Source organism: Ciona robusta, chromosome 12 (assembly GCF_009617815.1).
Source record: "Ciona robusta chromosome 12, ASM961781v2".
Classification (NCBI taxonomy): domain Eukaryota; kingdom Metazoa; phylum Chordata; class Ascidiacea; order Phlebobranchia; family Cionidae; genus Ciona; species Ciona robusta.
In genome coordinates, this window is record NC_143246.1 from 5337237 (window position 1) to 5359050 (window position 21814).

Here is a 21814-nt window from a genome sequence, read left to right on the forward strand (position 1 = left end):
AAAATTAGAATTTCATACAAAAAATGCAATTATATATTCTACCTTAAAATCAGCGGGTGTATTATGCATGTAGTGATGTGATCCGATACCACGACTGTGTCCTTTACCACCACTGGCTTGTTCAACTTTCTGGTTATAAGATGCTTGATTTTTCTTACTACCTGATTTTCCTAGGAATTAAAACAGAAACTTAGTTGAGTGCTCAGATATAGTACAGAGGATACAAGTTCAAGGCTCTCCACTGCCGCTATTGTAGGCAGAAGAAGAAATGTTTAAAAAAAAATTTCTCCAAATCATTAGACTGCATGGGGTGTCCAGATTGTCAGCCATACACTATAAAAAAAATTAGCCACTAAGTTACGTACAAGATTACTCGAAAGCGGGCACAAGGTGTATGAAACAAAACAATCGTGTTATAACCACTGTCATTGCCCTAGCACATGAGGATAAAGGATTTATAGTAGTATTGATATACAGGAGGAGTTAAACTTTATGCAGCAATATTTTGGCTTGTGTAACTTTTCATCACCTTTTTTCTTGTTGTCTTCTTTCTCGCTGGCTGAACTTTCTTTCTCACTTTTCTTGCTCTCTTCCGCCTCCAGTGACAGACCACCATCAAAAATCGTAATTGTTCTTTCAACACTAGATAAAGTATTTTTTTTGTTAAACACATATAAATTAAAACATATTTGAGACATAAATACTAGTTAAGAATAAAAAAATACAATATAATACATTTTTATTATACATGTAAAAAAATGGAACACAAACATATTAAATAAAGAATAATAAAAAACTCTTTTAACTTACCTTTTAAAATAGTTTAAAATAGCAAGACACTGCCGCCTCATGTCTCGAATTTTAAGATGTCGCAAATGTAGAAACGATAAGTAGGCCCCCTAAAAGTGAATAGTGTTTTAAACTGGTCTTTTTTAGCAGCAAATATTGGAAACCATAAAATAGGCATATTTATACTCAATGCAGTATATGGTGAAAGTCATAAAAGATATGCGTGTTGTAATACCTAGGGCTATAGTTTAAGCCAGAGTTAGCCCACTAGGCCAGACCATCGCTTAATATACTACAATATAGTAAGCCCTGGACCAGACCTAAATTTAGGCCAGAGTTAGCCCATTAGGCCAGGGCATGGCTTACTATACTACAGTATAGAAAGCCATGGACCAAACCGAAGTTTAGGCCAGAGTATGCCAACTACACAAAGGATACTATCCATTATTGTAAATTTGTGACTGAATCACCAGTACCACGTACCTATACACACCATACCTGTATAACAGTAGGATCCTGACTAGCCGCATCATCTCCTTCATCGAGGCCAAGCATTTGCATTGTGTTTGCATAATCGTAACTATCACGTTTCTTACTTTTGCTTCCAAACCTAAAACAGCATCAAAAATGCTAAAGTTATGTATATAAAACATTGATTTTCTGGTCAAATTCAATATAAACATGACAGTCGATTGATATGATATAACTTTCATTTCGTTCGTATCGGTTTAAAAACTCAAACCATCTTTAGTGATTTATTTACAAAAAAACTTACAATATTTCGAAACAAACAATAAACTCCAGTATATTATACATATATACTAAATTATAAAAGCCTTTTTTTTGTGGCCTTTTCAAAAGATAAAGTAGTTTCTACCTGGACAAAGTGGATTGGTTCTCTGTAGTACATTCATCATTATCATTAGAAGATCCATTCCTATCTGCTGTTTCATAAATTCTTTGCCATACTGATGCTGATTTCAAAGTACCACTTCTATTAAGTATAACAGGGAATTTTAAGAAAAACTAATAATTGTCCTTCAATGATATAAAGCAAGCAACTTTTCTTTTTTTCTACTTACAATTTTCTGCTAATATGAACCTCAGCTAGCCTAGCCTACTGAATTATTTTGTCAGCTAACCAAATCAACTCTGCTGGCTGTGCTGCTACCATTGTGGGCGTATTTGTGTCCTTTGGCAAGACACCTCAAGGTAATTTCCCCAACCCTGTGTAGCCCCCATAGGTATGTAAGCCATACATTAAAAAATACTCTTCCCAAAAAATATTTTCCCAAAAAGTTATATATATGTGGTAACTAGTAAGCTGACAAGTTGCGTATGAAACAGATCACCCTTGTTATAACGACTTACATTGCCCCTCCACACCAGTAAAAAAAGGGTTAAATTCATATTCATAAACCTGTGTGTGGTAGAACCAATAGCTTCTACTGTTGGAGGTTCCCTCACAGCAAGTGCATGCTCCTTTAAACACTCTGTAACCCTTCCATGGTCTGTTGCGTAAAGAAAGCTAAAAAAAACAAAAAGTTGTGGTTAACTTTACAGCATATGCAACTAACATGGGTATCCAGGGTTTGTATGTATATCCTGGAATCAATTTTGGTGCTACAAAATATCCCATATATTCAGGTTTTATTTTCCAATACTATCAAATGGACGTACCCCAAACTACATATATATATATATATATATTTAAAAAAACTACTTATATATATATATTTAAAAAAACACTTACTTGTTCTGAGATTTCAAGAGCTCATCATAATCCCCAGTTTGTTTTAACGCAGTCATTTGTCGCACCTGCTTAGCATTACTGTGTGGTTTGATACGAATGTATTTGATCCAGTTACTTGGCTTCTTTAAACAGTGGCTGGGACCATCTACACCCCAGTAGTCTCTCCCTATGGGAAATATTAATACAGTAGCCTAAACATAGGCACCAAACCTGGGGTAGCAAGGTAGGCAGGCCTCCCCTAGAGTTATTTACGCTGTATTGATTAGTAAACATTACAATCAATAAGCTAGATTTGATTAATAGAATTGTGTGACTAACTACCCCTGCATTTTTAAAACCTGGGGTGGAAAGGTGGGCAGGGCTACCGTAGAATTTTCTGCACTGCATTAATCAGAAACCATTAGACCCAATTTGTTTTAGATGAATACTAGTCTAACTAACCATGCCTTCCCTGCATTTAAAATGTTTTGTGTCTATGTCTTTGAATTAAAATTTTTATAATTGTTTGTCCCTATATGCAATAATCTGTAATTCAAAGAAGACTAAAAAAAGACTGTTTTAAAACTCAATTAACTTTAATTGATTGTATTTTTAATACCTTAACCTATTATGCTTTCTATGTGTTGAGGTAATGGTCCAATCTAGCCTAAATCCCAGGTCCATGGCAAGTACCCCATCCACAAAGAATAAAATAGAAAACCTATTAAACTGCCACATGGCACATACAACTGCCTTACCTTCTGGCACAGTGTCATACTGGTAGTATGTGCTACACTCTTGCTGCCAGTTAAAGAGTGTTTTAAACCTTCTGTTTACAGCACCAAACAATTCCATCTCATCAGCTGATGTGATAAGTTCCGATCGAAGTGGGATCCTGTATTCCGATGTCAGGGACTCAAGCTGGTCACGAAAGTTGGGCAACTCAAGTGCATGTGTAGGTAACCCTAGTGTGGCCTCGTTGGAAACAAAACCTGAGATAAACCAAAGTGATTTATGAATTTTGAATGATTTGGAATAATGGGTTTTCTTAATTGTCGGCCACAAAATAAATACACACCCGCAAAATTACTTAAGTGGTACAAGGTGTATGACACAGAACACCATGTTATAAGTTATCAACTGTCATTTTCAGGTACCGAGGATAAAGTAAGTTACATTCACATACATGACAACTCCCTTATAGAAAGATACCAAAAGCAGCATCTAAAAAAGTTAAACCTCACCGGAAAAAGCGAGATTTGACGTGGTGACAGACGCTTGGTTGGATCGAGTTGAGATTGGTCGAGTTGACGAGTGACTTGAGAGGAAGGAGAAGTTTGATTCAGATGCCAGGTTCCTCCATGATGATTTTGCATCAAATGCTATTGGACCTGACACCTCAACCTGTGTGAAAATAAGCAAATTTTACGAGGGGTAGGTCTTGAATTTCTTCAGTGCATACATTTTGATTTCATTTTAATTTTTTACTTATACGTAAATACAGATGTTACTAAATTATACAAGGCAATACAAGTTTTGAGAAAGCTTTTCCAAGAGTAAACATCCGTGTTATACTGTTTTATGTTTCAACGACTGTCGTTTTCCGGCCATGCGAGGATAAAGCAAGTTACATTAATCAATTCATTCAGTTATTGCATTTATAACAGCACGTGCCACTTTCATGACATAAAAATATACAAAACTTTTCTTACGTCTGATTTTTGAGCTGTGTTCAGATCAATGCTGTTCTTATGTATGGATGGTAACCAATGAAGTACTTTAATATAAGATGAAACTTTCTTAGTGGAATGTAGATGACTGATCAGCCAACGGAGAAAAATCACAACATCATCTATTTGAACGCTAGCAAGACAATATAAAGTAGAGTATATAATAAGTTCATTGCATTTGCAACATTAATTAATAAGGTTCCGCATGTTGGACAACTAAGACTTTAATGCTATTCAACAATGTCATCCCAGATTTTGTTCAAAATTCAAAAAAAACTTTACTCCATGGTAACATGTGATTATAATAAAAGTTTTGTGTAAAAAATCAATAACAATATACCACATATGGTGTAGCACAATACTAACGTGTACCAACACAATATCATCATTAGGTTTTGTATTATTCAAATCTAAACAACTTATGAATTAAATCCATTGTCCAGTCTCTACAACAACTGTATTAATATTGAAAAGAATTTACAAAATTCCGAAAATATTCAAGTTAGGGCTCGTTTAGTGCTTAAAACAGTATCAATAATGGTAGATAATGGTCAATGGACAAATAGCTTTCATATCATTATGACTTTCGCTGGCTTCTTAGGGCAATTGAAAACGAGACAAAGAGCATTTAATTGAAACGTGATACTGCTTGTTTAATTAAAATACAGAGACACAAAGGCTGTAGTCGACTTGTATAGAAGTCATTAAAACATGTCAATCAGTTAAACTTAAGTCTTTAGCACACAAGTTATTGTCCTACTTGAATAACAATTAACAAACATTTGTACCAGAATAATTGGAATAAAAGTAAATGGGAGTTAACATAAAAAAATGGGAGTTGTCGCATTTATAACAGCACTTGCCACTTTCATGACATAAAAACCTCTGTAAATAATTAAATTTGATTTTAAAGGGCAACACAATATTTAAAGGGGAACACAATTTCTTACCAAAAAAACACATTTATAAATGAAAATATGATATTACTAATGTTCGGTGTAAAAACAGGAAAATCTAGTTTAATTTCTAAGACTACAAGTAAGTTATACCTCTTTATTGCTTTATTATCTCCTAAAACAAAGGAATGATGTGCTGCAGAAAGTCGCTGGGCGCGAGCTTTTGCGTCAGAGTATTCAGCCTCAATTAGGTCCAATCGCTGGCGATATATTGGAAACAAACGTTCTATAGTATCCGTATGTTCACAAAACCGACACCAACGCAGCATATGCAGATGCTTGCATTGGATCAAAGACTGTACTCGATCAATGTAGAACTGTGTAGAGTTGTTTGTTAAGATATATATATATATTAATGTACTATGGAAGCATGTGTACGAGGTAATTGTAATAGGTTATAAAATAAAATATTTTATTTACTGTGTATTTGAGAAAATATCCCTATATAAAAACCTTGTGCCTGCTTACTAGTTACCAAGTATTTAACTCAGTATGTAACTATTTTTGTGGGGAATTTTTTGTTTGTTTATGTATGGCTAACGACTTAGACAACCCATTGGTGACTACTGGGTTGGAGCAATTGCCGTTAACTGTCTTGCCCAAGAACACATGCGTCCACAGCAGTAGAAGCCACAAGCCTTGAACCCATAACCTATCTTTCTAACCTGATGTAGGAGTAATGGGAGACTTTTCTCTGTAACATCAGATTTAAGAGCTGCTTCTAATTCTTCCATCATAACTTCACCTTGGTTCTTTAGTGGCTGAGCAAGACTGACTTGAAGAATTTTCCCCACTGTTAATTCGCGTTCGCGCCGAAAATATTCTGCACTCAGGGGTGGGGATACAGAACTGTGTATCAAAATTTACTTGGTTAATTTTTTGAGGTAAATAGTATAAATAAATGTATATAAATTAGTTGTTCTCGCGTGGCGGGGCAAAGACAGTCGTTAAAAAAAAGGTACTGTTTCACACACCTCATACCCGCTTACAAGTTACCATGTAACTTTGTGGTGATTGTTTTAGCCTATCAATAATTTAGACATCCCATTAGGGACCACTGGGTTGTAGTATGAATGAATGGATGTAACTTATATATCTCCAAATGGCAGGACAATGACAGTTGTTATAACACAGTGTAGCACCATGCGTCCACAGTTACAAATAAACTGAATATTTAACTGACATACCTCATAGGGCGAAAGTTTTTTCCATACATCATTTCCACTTCTTCAATCTCATTTTTTAATTCATATATTTCCCTTTTTAGCGACTCATGAGCAGCCTTTGTCTTTTCACTGGAAGTGACTTTAAAATTCTCCATTTTTCAGGAAGCTTGTTAAATAAACATGGAGCTATACAGAGAAGACGGAAAAAATTTTCCGCTAGGAGGCGATGACAAATTCGTTTCTCTATTTTATGGGGAGCAGTTAGTTTCACGGTTTATACACATAAGATATAAACCCCTAACCCCTAACACTTAACCCCTAACCCCTAACCTCCCACTCCTAACCCCAAACTCGTCAAACAAAAAAAAACTTGAAAAAAAAAGATAAAAAAAGTATTCCATTGTGCGGGACTCGAACCCGGTAAAAATGAAACAAAGAGAGTTTACGACCGCACGCAAACCGCTACACCACAGACTCGACGACAGTTAACACAACGAAAGAGCGTATATAACCGACCTAATGTGGGAAATATGTTCTTACTAGTGTTTTATGTATTTGGAAAGGTATTTTTATTATTTAATTAATTTGTTTTACACTTACTAACACTTTGTAGTGCTGTTTTGTTCGTTTTTTCGTATTTTTTAATTTAAATAATTACCGCCTCTAGCGGAAAAATTTTTCCGTCTTCTTTGTATAGTCCCATGTGTTAAATAAGCAGACCCACTGAATTAACGAAACTGGTAATTTAGACCCTGTAAATATAGACATCCTTTATTTTTGGCCTATTTAGTAAATCTTAATTGTACATGTAGTGCTGCTATAATAACCCTTACCTTCTGTATTTAAGTGTAGCGAATTCGGAGTACGCCACTCAAATCGTTGTTTGAGAAGTTCGTGCGGCAAGTCCTGAAGTGCCAGCCATACTTTCCATTCTGAAGTGCGTGGCAAATAGCGTCAGCTTCTTTGGTTGCGCCAGGATACAAAGTTGCCGGAAATTAAACCAGGTTTTTCTCATGACCCCTGAACCGCAGAGTTCTTTATTAAAATTGCTGGGGGCGAAATGCTTGGCTGAAAGTTTAATTACAAGAGGGCGTATAAAGCAAAAAGTGTGGTGAAAACACGTAAGCAATTTCAATTTGTTCAAAATTCAAGTGAAGTCCAAGCCAGGTTCTATTATAAGCCATGTGATCCAGAGTCCCTATATAAACGTGTTTATACACAGACTCTGATGTTATCATTGCAGACAACCTTATCGGCAGACTGTACTGAAATCTTAAGACACTTAACTAAAAAAAGTTTTTTAAACGTATTTTGAGATTTTAACGACTGTTGCTTTTATATTTACAAACTCGCTAGGTGGCGCAGCTAAGCTTTTACGATTCACGAATGCAGCGAACAAGAATTAATTGAAGTTGATATTTATATAAAACTGTGCAACATTTTACCTTATAAAAAGTAACACCTAATTAAAATGGTATTTGTTTGCATGTACCAAAAAATGTGAGATAGGCTACTATTTTAATAAAAGAAACGCACGAATAATTCCCAAAAAAACATCAGTTTAAGTCAAGATTAAAAAACGTATATAAAATAACCTTTAATTCGGCTATAGAAAATAGGAAACAACAGTAGAGTTTGCTTTGTATAAACACCAGTGGAGTTTGAAAAGGTGCTGCAGTAGAATTGCAATCAAATCATACACTTTACACGTCAGAGTCAACATATCTACCATAGGTTACTAGCTCTGTAACCTAGTTTAGTAATGTAAATGCGTAGCAAATAATACAAGTTCAAAAAACAGTAAGAAAAATTAAAAAATGCAAGTCTATTCTAAAAAACATCTTTTTGTCAAGATATTCTTTTTAATTCGTTATGTGTTTTTTATGAAAAGCTGTTTTAACTAAAGTTTCTACTGGCCGAAAAGCACATCTGGGTAGGCCTAACCTGTTATCCTCTTTTGTTGTGTATATATACCCTTCTACGTAGGACTCTGTTGCTGGATAATAATATGGTTCTCGGGCCCTTAGTTTTTATTGCGCGAATCTTACAACCAAATTACAGCTTGGGGCGCAAATTTTGGCTTAACAGAACGCTTAAGGAGTGAAACGAGAGTGTGTGGCTGTAACTTAATATTCCATACTTAAGTTCCCAGTCGTAAAGTAGATAGCTCACAGGCCTGTTTTGAATTATCTGCCTTCCGCTTTAAATTTATGGACCCCTTTATATTGGAAAGCTCTTCGTGGATACGCAATTTCCCCGCCTATGGTAACCCTATAATCAACAGGAGTCTGGCAATTATTTCACAGCGAAGTGACCGCAGTCAATATTTTCCGCTGAACGCGAAATCAGGTGCAGCGTACACTGTCCCAGGGAGATGCTGTTTCGCTGCAACTGCGTCATGGCGGCAGTCTTTACGCACCGCCGCGGAATTGATGGTTAGAAATATCGCAAAGCGGTTAAAAAATGATCGAGAACCGCCGTATCCGGCCGAGAAGGAGTATATATTGCCCGTTATCTCCGCGATGCGGCTGGAGAAAGGGGGTAGCGGTGCACCCGGTAATTTACAGTGAAACTGATCCGAACCAGCAGACGGTTTCACGACTTTCCGTCACATTGAGCTTTACAGGCTTCCCTCGCTGCTTGGCTTCGGCACAAATTGCAGGTAAATTAGAATCGACGTGTGAAAAAAATGATGGTATCGGCCGCTTTCTGTCGGATTAGGTTGTATAATGCGAGCCCTTGAGCGAGGTTAAGGACGGAATAATTGCCCATTCTGGCCACAAGTCGCCCAAGAACGATCTGATACGACGATAGGCGCTCAAATCGGGATGACCGGGGCGCAATGTTACAGTCATTCACTTGATATTGACACTGCGGTTCATATGTCCGGGGTAGGGGTCGGGAACTTTCAAGATGAGATTTTGGCAACAAATAACACGCCACGTCCCGACCCCGTTAATGTGAGAGTAATGAGAGTTCGATTTCCGTGTCCAAGCGGCCCCGATTTAATTATCCGGAGCCAGAGACTCGTGAAAATCAATCCTTGATATTTCTGCCGCAATTTCGCTACAGAACCGGGCCGGGTCGGGCTTGTTCTTTGCCTTTAAACGCGCCGGGTCGTGGGTGTTCGGGTCGATGCGAAAACGTGGGAACATAGCTCACGCTACTACTTTGTGCTAAGCTAAGTGGTCGTCAGTTTGGGACCACCCCCTTCAAGAGGTGACAAAGCGTGTCTCAAAACCGCTTCCTCCGCTGCACTGCCCGACGCTTTATTGTTCGTTGTGAATGTCCCGATGACAGAGTTGGGCTTCCTCGAAGGGCTAGAGATGGGTACAACGACCGGAGACGGTGTAGACTGCACCCTGCTGCGTTTTTACGCACAATATTCAATGAGCAAGAGATCAGGCATTCAAAAAACTCGACTTCTGAAGAAAATGCGTTTGATTTTCAACAATAAAGTTACCCCCTATAGAAAGTTTCCCCATGTGCGGAATTCCTGCTAGCTTACGAATAGAAACATTCCATAAAACTTCAGAATTTGTGCGAGCATTCAGTTTAGATTGCTCATGGACACTTAACGATTTTCGCAACTTTAGAATTAACAAAATATTGTTTTAGTGGCCGAATGGAAGCAAAGCTTTGTTTGGATACCAAATAATACGGCCTCGTGCTTTATGTGACAAAATTTTGTGACTAATATTCCTCGAAGTAGGGTCGTGGCGTAAGCAAGTAAAACAGAAACCCCTCTTCGCATTCGAGCTCGAAACCGTCGGATTATCCGCGCCAATAATATGCGCACCTGTCGACGCTATAGCTCACCGTGCTGACAGAAAACGGCGGGCGAGAACTCTGCGTGTTATTCTAAGGCGAGAAAATCCCGTGCTGCCGGCTTAAGACGCGCCATTTGCAGCTTAGGTAGGTAAGGGGGCCGGCCAAAATCGCGGGCGATCTGGGCCCGATGATACGTCAAGGGTGCTTTGAAGGTTAAGCATAGGCCTACATGGGTGGCAGGCATTGCTACCAAGATAAATCAATTTTGCGACGATGATGGATCTCTTTTCTGGTAACGTTTTATTCTCCTGCTTCATATTCGCGAAATACCACTCCGTTATTGGACAGTAACTGGATACCTGATCTGCTGAATAGTTTTACTGGCGTGATCTCATGTTTCGAGCCAAAGCAATGACACTGTTTGTACTTGAAATAATTATTATTACCGCTGACTATACGGTACGAATTCTTTGCACGTATATGGAAAAAACGACGCGATAAGTAATAGATTTGAAGAACACCAATAAGACATAAAAGGAAATTCAAAATGAAACATGAGAAAAAACGACGATGTATTTATACATAATGTGTTCGCGATTTAATAATTTCAAGCCTACCCATAAGAAGGTATAAGACTACGGTTTACGATGCGTCCAAAACGTGACGTTACGAAGGAATGTGCGTTTTAAACAGACCAGAATACGCAGATAAGCAACGAGGTAAAATACGTTGAAGAGAACGTATACTTCATCCAGTAAATTTAGCCTACGGGAGAGCGCTTTTTGTGTTATGACATTTATTGGCGGTTTGCGTTATGTACGAATGCTGTTTGCTGTGGCGTGGACATTCCGTGGGTATGCGCGCTGCTGCTATCACGGCGAGGGCATTTAATTCGATTCGCTAGACGTAATTAGGTTACTGGCCGTTTAATAACGAATCGGTGACATATTTTTTTGGTTGCCTACTGTGACCAGTCAAATCAGCCGTAACGTCGTATAATGGAAGCCCAGTCAGTCGGCGATCAAAAAGGCCCCGGAGAATACCGTCCAGCAATCGATTTGTTTTCGCGCTTTGTTTTTACGACTCGTTAATCCATCAATGCCAATTCATGCTGTTTGATTTGACCGTAATTTTTCGCTCGCTCGCTCGCTCGCTCGCTACTTGGTCATGCTGGAATTCGGGATAACAGAAGCCAGGAACTTCCCGTCCGGCGGGAGCCTTGCTGTCGAATTTGCAGCGACAAAAAGGCCAGTGTCCGCTCGCCGCAACGCAATTGAAGTCAATGCGAAATCGGACGACCTCTCGATGTGACATCGATTGAACGTGGCGGCTGAAGCAGCAGGACACCGGCGCCGGCACCCCAGGGTTCGGCGGCGAGAACTCGGGCTTTCGCCCATGTTTGACTATTCCCTTCTGGTGTTTTTCATTCTTCTATAATCTTAAGCAATCCGCTTATTTACCAGCTTGATACTGGGCGTTCGTTTGGTGAGCCACGCAAAAGGCAAATTCCAAAATGGTATGCGAGCCAATTTATTAGGAGGCGCCAAGGCGGACGTGAAATGACGATAACGTTGAAATGAAAGTAAATTTTTATCGGCTATACATCCGTAACGTTACGGTCTAGTAAACCCTAATACATTTCCGAACCGAAAACAGATTGACAGATGAATCACAATAAATAAACGTATCGACTAAACTAGAAACTCTCGGCGGGGATAAAAAATCGAACAGCATGAGCTTTCGGGCTGGTGTCTTGGAAAAAAATTGTCCGACATTTAAAGTCCTTCTGCAGCCCGTTAGAATCGCTCTCATGCGCGTATAAGTTCGGTCACCCGACCTGTGTACACTGTAAGTATATTAGGTAGGTATATGTACTCCACAATAGTTGATTGCACTGGGTCGGCTCGTTCGGTAACTGTACCCACTTCTCTGGGTAATTTAGCGTAGCGTGGCAACTTCCGACGCGACGTCGAACTGTATACGCCACGGCCCTGACCGTCGTCGGAATGTTAAGCACTTGGGGTGCAGTCGGTTCGAGTTAAGGGCATTGGCAACGGCACTCACTGATAATCGGGTAGTGCATCTCAATCCATAAGCAATACTTCTGCTCGGAGATTCCTTGGCAAACCCAGCGCAGGATTTTAAGGTTCGTTTGGCCGGACTGGTGGCATCGCATCCCCGCGGGAATAGAGCACGACTGGGTCGTGTCGCAGTAACCTTCCTTGATAAACCGTGGCCAATATCGGATTCCAAGGTCTTTCCATCGGTAATGCACCTGACAAGATGTCGCCTGCCAAAGCCAGTATTGAATGACCTTTTTGTGCTTCATAACTCGCCTGGTCATCCGGCGTGGAAACTTATTCCTTGTGAGTCGTCGAAACACCTGTCGGATCGCAGCTGTGGGTCGAGGCTTTTGCTTAACATGGACGGTGGGTACGGCCACGATTCCTGGGTCTCGCGGCGACATGAAGTTAGGCAGGTAATCGACTCCTAACTTTGCTCGTAGCTTTCGTACATCGATGTCAGTGGGCCGGGGGTTGTAGAGCGGGTTCGGATTTTCTGGGATATCTTGAAGGGGTAACTTGTCGTGTGGCTGCGGGCGTAGGTGCTTGTAATGCTGGCCGACAACGAATAAAATTCCCGATCCCGAGATGGCAATCCACGTCATTAAAGTAGCAAAACAAGTAGCGAAATTCATCTCGAATAATTTTAACCGAATTTTCTTACAATAAAAATCTGCACAAATAAAATATTTGATTAATTTTAATACTAAATTCTATACTATACCCACTAAACCTAAAGGCACAAAACAACCGAAAACGAATAAACATTTTTACAACGAAACTTGGAAAGTTCATTGCATTCCAGAGCAACGGTAGCTGGGCCGCCGTTCTCGAAACTGAGCTCTGAGCAACTGGTTCTCGAAGTTATTTCGGATATTACTTGGTAATGTAAACATTGACTTAACTCCCGATACCAAATCTATCTCGTATCCAGTTTATTATGTTGCTGCCTTATCTTCATCGGTTCGTGAGGTATACGCGGTAAGCACAACTTTTTCTACTCCGGGCACCGCATATATTCTGGTTCGCTACTGTTTGGTTTTCCCATATTTTAGTTACGTTATACGGAATTTCATAAAGATTCTGCAGCTAAAGGCGAATAAATAGGATTTTTATTTTATAACTTGCGAACTATATACTATCTCCAAAATTTACTGAGAACATTTTCTGTGATCTAAATTTCCTACGCCTTGCGTTGGCTGAGTAACAGCTTTGGTTTGTGACCGATGTTTCGAAGCAACTCAAGGCTGCGTTTTATTTTTTCTCCTGTTTCTCGACACTCTCCTTTTTTTGCCTTCCTTCGTCGCTGGTTTAGTTGGTTTTTACAGCCTGTGCGTTTCTGAAATGCCGAATAAGCGCAGCATTTTATTTCCTTCGTCGACTGCCGTATCTATACCTCATGCAAAAAGAGCAAGCATTGGTATATGCTTAATTTGTCCGTCTCGACCGCGCATATGGGTTCCGAGTCCAGATGAGAAGACGGCAAGAGCTTCCTGTTCAAGTTCGCGCCTATCGCAATCGCTTGCCGATCTTGCAATCTATGCAGCACAGGTTTGCGTAAATAACTGCGAACTGGCACGCTACCAAAACCGAAATGACCGCAAGGCCACACAATACGACCACTGGAACAACAAGCCATTGAGCAATCACGGCCCGCTCTCACCGGCTAAATACCGCCTCGCCGTGGCGCCAAGGCAGATGAAAAAAATCGGCCGCGCAGAAAGTGACACTTTTCGCGAGATTGCGGACGCCGGCGCCCCGCAAGATTCCCTGCGAAAAGCGCTCGGGAAATGAATGGCATTTCTGAGTGCTCGTTCGCTTTGTTTACACTCAACCTTGCGTTTCTATGACGCCTGGTTTGCCCATGCACAAACTAGAACTTCACTCGCTCGGCCGACTCGACTTTCCGTTAACATTTATTGACAGACTGACTTTACAAAACAGTTGGAAACAACACACGACTAAATCACTACTGACGTGCTGTGGATCATCTACCTAAACGCCTCTTAGCGTTCGGATACGTCACGGTAGCGTAACCAGACCTCTTCGCCAGCTGATCAGCTTAAGCTAGCAGCTTCTGGTACAGAGCACGACCCCCAAAATCGTCCGCGACCCCGACGCGATTTAATTAAAGCAAGTCCGAAATTCCTTCCCCCCGTATCGCCTTTTCTTACCCTCCGCAATCTCGCGTGCTCCGGAACGAATGCTCGGTAGAACGGCGCCACCTCGGCTGGGGCTTTCTCGAGTCGAAAGAGCCCGCAGTTCCCTGGCCAGCTCGCGGAACCCGAACTATAGGAATTCACCGGTGTCATTTCATGCATCGTAATCTGAGCGCCGAATTTATGCACGGGAGCGCTACACCTAATCCGCCCCAAGTACCCCAATCAAAATGCGTACCGCGGAAAAAATTTAACCCGCTTCAAAAGACCGGGACTGCCAAAATATTGGAATCTGTATTAACCAGCAGACGAATGTTTGACCTTTGTAGTATTATAACGACCTTACGCTCTCACCCGCAGTAAGTGTGGAAATTGAAAACACGCCAATCGGAACAAGTAAAGTACCGTTGTGGTTTATTGTCTAGTTGAAGGCCAGTCTGCATCGGAAGTAACACGTCGGTCGTGTTATTTCGATCCTTACGTATTTGCATGCCGGCTGCCAGGGATTACCAGACAGCGTAGCTAACACAAACTTCACTAATACAAGACCAGGTTTCTTATCCGCGTCGGTTCATTGTTTGTTTTTTTGTTGCCACCTGGATTTTCTGTCAAAACTTCAAAACCAAATTCATTGCCGTGTTTATGGGTATTATAGTCAGGGTTACACAGTACGCGGTACTGTACTTTCTTTCCGGCTTTTTTTGTATGGCACGCTGACGATACGCTTAATGTTGCATAAAACCAGTTGACGAATCAATAGGATTTTGCGACCTTGTTTTTGTAACCTTTTTCGACGCCAAACCACCGCCAGCCACGAAGGTGGCCTATTGATGGTCGATTGTAAACCTAAAGGCTTGCTAAATAACGTATTAGCCGCCAAGTATGGCCAACTATGCGGAAGCCTGACGACCCCGCTGGCACGGATCAGCTAACTTGTATAAGGCAAAGTCAGACCATTTACAGAAATCTGCAACGGTTAAAAACGGTCATAATTTACTGCACGTAAAGTTTCGCATTGCAGTTCCATTTGCACTTTGCAAAAATCAAAGGGGCTTAGGCTTGTTATTCTTTCGGCGAATTTGCTTGTTCAACTTGGACGACGGCGTAGCAATAACGACATTTCGAGTGCTGAGCGCATAATCCTTTAACGTCGCGATTGTGGTGGAGAAAATGTAAACACCGGCGCGCGACTCACTGGCTCTGCTTATTTGGTTTGCCGGCTGAGAATTTCGTTAAAAGATCGTCGCCGCTTTTGCCTATCTACAGGGGCATACATGAACCATATCTCTGTTATTACGGAATGCTGAAAACAATTGAGCTGGGAGTCGCGTGTGCGGCAGGCAGCGCCTGTGTCAGGGGTCAAATGCGTGGGGAAAATATAATGAGGAACACCCTTCGTTCGGAATTTGCAAAAGAAAAACAGCGACCGCGGAACGGTAAACTGACCAGCGCGAGCCATCCCTGCATAAATCCAATCTGAGCGTTTGAACCTTCCCGAGCGGTTGACCTTGCGTTCAGGTTCATTATTAAAGCAACTTTATCGGGGGAAAGATACGATCGAGTAATCTAACCGTTCTTGAAACCAATTACAAAATAAACTAAAGCCTTAATTATTTACGAATGCCTTGTATATACTTTAAAACCATTTCCCGATCCGTTTTGAGAATCTATTCAGTCAATCGTCGTTTGAAAAAATCGGATTTCAGGTTAAAGTTGTTTACCGTTTTTTTACGAAACTGATTCTGGCTGCTCTGAGCGAAACGGAACTCAAGTTGCACGTGTGGCAGTTCCCACACGGATTTAGCCCCGGACACGACAATGCATTGTAGTAGTTTGGTTGCAAGTCAGGAGTAGATTAACAGCTGAAAATACCGACGACTAAATTCCCGCCATTGTCCGACTCGGCGACGGGCAGGCGCAAAAATGCTCGTAAGCTAATTCCGGCAAATGACAAACTGCAATCAATCAAAACCGGTAATTGCTGATAACGAGCATTCATTTTGCCCAGACAAACAATAGACTGATTTTGTCAAAGCCAAATGCGCACTGTACACTATATAGCACCGTGGGAAGAGATAGCAGGTAAGCTGACGCCCATTCCCAAACCCTATTTACTAAACAAACACTCTCCTTTGTTTGTTGGCAAGCGCTTTAATCAGAAACAAAATTTACTGTTTTCGGAAACGGAAGGTTTATGTATAGGAAAAATAAAAAACGAATTCTCTATACTTTGTTGACGAGAAGGCCTGCCCCGCTAATATATACCAGCATTATCCAACATTCGTGTACGTTTCCCATCCACGCCGGTGGTCCCAGAAACACACTGACGCCGATTTCTCAATCGGATACCCTTGGAATTGCATGACTGCTTTTGATTTGAGCTCGGACGCAAATAGAAGCAACCACCGCGGAGCTATCGAATATTATACCGGGGGTAGCGTATCCAAGGCGGACCACAGAAAACGACAATGTATTTTACCCACTTGGATGACTCTGATTTTCCCGCTTTCGTTAGCTTTGTTTTCTATAACCAACCAAATGGAATTTGCGACCGTAGGTTACCTGAGTCGGAGTAATTGTTTGTTAAAACATGACGACTCCTTTACGCCCATCCCACACAATCAACCGTCCATAACGTGACTAATATATTTTACTTCTGTTCTCACAGGCCGGGACTCCGGGAGAGGACTATGGATTGCGTGAAGCGCGATTGGGAAAAGTTTTCCTTTATTCGTACGACGTGTTACACACGTAGAAAAGCCGTGAAATGGGCCATTAAAACAAAAACGGGAAATTAGCGTTAAATGACAGCGATAGCCTCGAAGAGAGTTACTAAACAATATAAGACGCAACTTTAACAGCTCAGTTAATGCTGATCAAATACAACTGTTAAAAAAATGTATGCCATACAATCATTACCAACAGTTTATAGCAGTTTATAAAATCGCTAGCAAGTATAGCCTACTGTATTCGACAAACAAGACATTCGATAATGTGCTTACCCTCACAACGCTTCCACAACCCGCACTGTAACTTCGCCCACGCGCCCTTTGATATGTGTCAACACCGCATGGGAAGAGTGCACGGTCGTGATACGTTCCCGCGACCGAACCCCGCATTCCCCCTTATGTTCCCATAAGTGTCGGGTTCCTTACCCGGCAGCGTTCAGTTGCCCCTCCCAGGTTTCGTTTACAGAACTAACTGTTCAGGCATTCAGTGACCATCGCTGGCCACTTTGTACGATCAAGAGCTTGCGCGAACCAACAAAGCAACTCAATAAACACGCGGCAAACGAAGGCCCAAATCCCGGGGTGTAGGATTACTAAGCGCCGAAGAATTCGCTTTAGAAGGTGAGAAAATCGCCAAGTATTCTTTTGTTTTTTTGACACCTTCAAAAAGGGGAGTCTTATGTACTTACTCAATGTATTTTCGATGTAATAACTATACCGCTACTTGCTATGCTACACAAAAAGGATACTCATGGGCGTGACGACGTGGTCTCTTTGGTTTTGAATCAAATAAATGACAGGGCCGAGCGATCGGGTATAGTCTGTGGTATTTATTCAAAGAATATTATTACATTTTCGCACCGTTAATATGAAGACACCCAAAACGCTCCTATAATGTGAGGGATATTTTTACAGTGCGCCTTAATTAAGTTTCTGCCAATAGCGATACGGGAAACGACGCTCGGCCAAAGAAAACAGAAGTTCCCCGCCACAGCGTATACAACCAGAAGGGCTATAATACCTTTAAGTAAATACGGGAGGCTTTTAAACCCTCTTTGTCAGCGGTGTTCAGTTTTATTGGGGTATAAATCGCAGTCCGCGGCCTGTTCGTCATCACCTTTATATGCGCTGTGTGACCCGTGGTGCAACGTCCATCAAATACGTCAAAATCCGGTAGTAAAATCTGACCATTTATTGCCACCGCAAAAAAAATTGTAAAAACAAATTTTAAATTCTTGGAATTTTTCCGTTAAAAAAGGTAAAATGTAAATTCATTTGTTTTTAGTTTTAAAATATTTTTGGCCGGAAAAAATGAATTTTAAAACATTTTTTTACGACAAATTGACTTTTTTTATGTAAGAGTAAGAATTTTTTAGAGTCAAATAAAAAAATGAATATCGACATCTTTACCCACTATATAAGAAATTCCGCTTTAACAATAAAAATAGTAGAAATGCAAGAGCGCAGAAACACTCTAACCCTACAATCGCCACTTTGTATTCTGTTACAGACGGAAACTGCTACGGTCTTTTCATTCGCCGTATTTCAAATGGACCTTAGCTGACATGAAAGGTAACCGAACGCGTTAAATAACAAAACCAAACAAACCGTACCGGTGTTTAAACTGTTACCACGTCGCACTAAGGTCTTAGCACCTTACGACACCATTGACCTGGTCAGTCGATCTTTAGCCTTGATTGTAAGGCGACCCTACCCGCTTACACCAACCCATTAAGGTAAAATGCTGCCCCAGACACACGGGCGACCCTACAGCGACAACAGTAATCTCCCCAGGTACCCAGAGGCCGTACCCACATATGTGGAGAGTTTCTATTCGGTCCAAAACACGGGGATTACTAAAAAACTCCAATGAAGCCACGGCTCCTTTCAAGTTCGGACGTACACAGGCAGTTTATGGAACCTGTTTTCAAAACCAACCGTGGCCAGATCGATCGCTTTCATTTTGAGCTAATTCCTTCGCTCAACTTCCCTAAGCCAAAAAGTAAACGGCTTAAGTCGAAAGCGAACCGCTACTGTTCACCAATTTTATAATTAGACACGCACGTTTAACTTCTGAGGAACGAAGATTGCGCAGTTATGTCGAACCGAATGTAAATAATTGCTGGCACAGTCTGTCACGTAAACCTTACGTGTGCGTCAACGGAAATAAGCGCTCTGCGGAAATGGCTTTCATTCAAAACGCCAACATCAAAATTCCCACGAAATTGCCATTGATACAGATTATATAGTCAGTATCTCATGTAGCTGTAGAGCCGTGTAGACAATGGTGTACTACGTCCCGGCACATACTTTCAAATTTAAATAACAACGTATTTTTATATTGAAGAAAACGTCATTGCTGCCTATCCTTATATATGCTATAAATAAGGACCCTCAAAAGCAACAATATCTCAGCATACATACGTATAACTGCCTAGTTATTAAACCAATAACTCCACATTTTAGCCTGCTATGACAGTGTAGTAATCGCCACACTGTATTCCTGGAAAAGTTTTGTATATTTCGTCGCGAAGGCTATACTTTACATGGTATATCATGTACAATGTATTGTCTTACATTATAGTACAAGGGCCTATAGCGTTTGAAGTTGGCAGTGTACATATTATTCGTGTTCATAAAACATATCTTTTAAAGGGTGGTACAAATACGATACCATTATCTATTGGTGTTGCGCCAGGCATACGTGATGTATTGTAAAAAGGCGTGTCTTATGTGTGTTTCCGAAGCTTCAATTTCGTGTTGTGGCTTCAAGAACAGATTGACTTTAATGGGCTAATTGAGACTTGAAGCGTAGTATAGAATTTGACTTGTAAATTAATTGTTCTACTTTCAGTTAACATAATAACGAACTGTACAGTTACATTATTCCCTCTCGACTGTACACGCTCCTTTTAAGAGCTGCGTGTATGTATATGGTCTCACTTTACAGTAAAATACGAGCCTCCATTCTTCGTGTAATACCTATAATCTGAAAAATCTTTCGAAAATCTGATGTTTTTTAAGTGCCAGTGCCGGGCAGTTGGTAAACAAGGATTGGAGACGTAAAGCACTCTCGACGACCTGGTGACGTATAAGGGTTACGTCTTGATTACACACTTTAAATTCAGTGGCAAAATACCTGTAAATACACTCACACGTATAAAAGAGGTGTGGCTAGCGTTTTATGCTGTATATGCTATACGTCTATATGTAAATGGTAGATTTAATCAATAAAATACTATACCAACGAAAAGTAACCTCTGTTTTGGAGGTATAAAACTATTTTTCTCGGAAATTATGCAATGCTGGGATATATATTCCAGGCGACCCACTTTAAAGACGAGTTTACTTTCATTGCATTCAAGTGTCTTAGTGTAAGAGGGGGCGGGACGGTGTCGCCTTAAAGTGAATATAACATCGTTTGAAACAGCGACGAGAAATTTCTCGCTTCGAAAGCTGACTTTGATGGCGATAATCGTCGTGTTTTTTCTTTGGGAAAGGCCACCGCAGCGTACCGGTTTGGGATCGCAGGAGATTCGCGAAATAATGACATTTTAATGTTCTAATTCCCTGACGAGGCGGTGTCAATACTGTAATGCAATACAAATGCCCTTGATGATTTTGGCGGCTCGCTTTGCGGCCAAGGCGGTCTTTTCGACAGTATAACTTCCACGGCCGATTCGCCGCTAATGGGTTTGTCGTGTCCGCCTCGAAATGCGACTGTCGACCGGCTGTCAGAATGTACAAGTGTCATTTAAGACTTCAACTTCAATTACGGTCGATTAATTGATTCGAATAAATTCGACCGGGAATTTTAGAGAAATGCGCAAATAACAAGACAACTCGTCGCAGCACAAAAAGTAAAATATGATTTCTTAACCGTTATATTTTATGTTCCTTCAAGCATTTCGTAGACTTTTTTGTTCTGATTTCTTACAGATTTTATGTAGGCTACACATATGCATAGCATCGTTGCGTATGATATAACTATGTTCTACATTCCGCACATTTGTTATAAATTGTTGAGAGATTTTCAAAGTAATTGTTAAAATATAGTTCAACGTTCGCGGGGTCCATATATTATCGGTCAGCTGGGGATAGGCTACTGCTTAGTGTAAACAGCACTTCGCGAGTTTTTAATCCCTCCGTTAGAAAACTAGCACTTTCCTAATCCGGCCATGTCGTGCTCTTGGGGTCGAAATCAATCATGTAACTATGCGTCAGGGCGCTGGTTTCGTCGGGTCTCGCTTAATGAGATTTATACTTCGGTGCTGCGAAGCCCGCGCTGACAGCGGCCGATGATAGACGACGGTACGGTTATGAACTTACAACCTTGCGAGGCATAGGACCACCCAATGAAGTTGAACTTCACATGAAAAGCGAGGAAATTCCGTAATTGGAAGATAGACTCTCGGGAAGATGTATCTACATGTTTGCGTCGCTGTTAAAGCCGTATCCGTACAATGACGTGTTCGAGCCCGGGCTGAGAATACAGGGTTGCCGTGAGGACACCACCAGGCTGTAAATGGCGAACGTCTGACCAGCCGGAAAGCTGTTAGCATTAGTAACCTAACACCTGGCGTTTGCTGGTAGGCTATGTCCGGCGTTTAATTAATTCTCTTGAAATAGAGCCGAGACGAATCGATGATATACTTCGTAGCTATAGCGTATGTCAATACGGGCAATCAATCATAGCGCTGTTATCGACGCTACAGGAGC

General features: G+C 40.8%; 2 protein-coding genes across 5 annotated transcripts in view; both read right to left on the reverse strand.

Moving 5' to 3' along the window:
• The window catches only part of LOC149727116 (uncharacterized), a 52034-nt gene that overhangs the window by 26834 nt on the left and 3386 nt on the right, over positions 1-21814 (reverse strand). Inside the window, exons 1-14 of one of the 4 annotated variants that reach the window (XM_089889779.1) lie at positions 7207-7709; positions 6395-6539; positions 5873-6056; positions 5301-5524; positions 4234-4384; positions 3766-3925; positions 3280-3513; positions 2543-2708; positions 2210-2317; positions 1667-1783; positions 1288-1399; positions 811-899; positions 530-642; positions 43-170 (exon numbers count right to left, since the gene is read on the reverse strand). In XM_089889779.1, the coding sequence (XP_089745905.1) occupies positions 43-170; positions 530-642; positions 811-899; positions 1288-1399; positions 1667-1783; positions 2210-2317; positions 2543-2708; positions 3280-3513; positions 3766-3925; positions 4234-4384; positions 5301-5524; positions 5873-6056; positions 6395-6528 (1920 nt within the window). In that variant the 5' untranslated portion in view covers positions 6529-6539; positions 7207-7709. Of the gene's footprint in view, positions 1-42; positions 171-529; positions 643-810; positions 900-1287; positions 1400-1666; positions 1784-2209; positions 2318-2542; positions 2709-3279; positions 3514-3765; positions 3926-4233; positions 4385-5300; positions 5525-5872; positions 6057-6394; positions 7710-21814 lie in introns of those variants that run through there. The other 3 variants (XM_089889778.1, XM_089889777.1, XM_089889780.1) reach the window with 3 other exon arrangements.
• On the reverse strand, positions 11659-13414 carry LOC149727118 (noggin-2-like). The gene has a single exon (XM_089889808.1). The coding sequence runs from the start codon at positions 12840-12842 to the stop codon at positions 12183-12185; it is 660 nt and encodes a 219-aa protein (XP_089745934.1). The 5' UTR covers positions 12843-13414; the 3' UTR covers positions 11659-12182.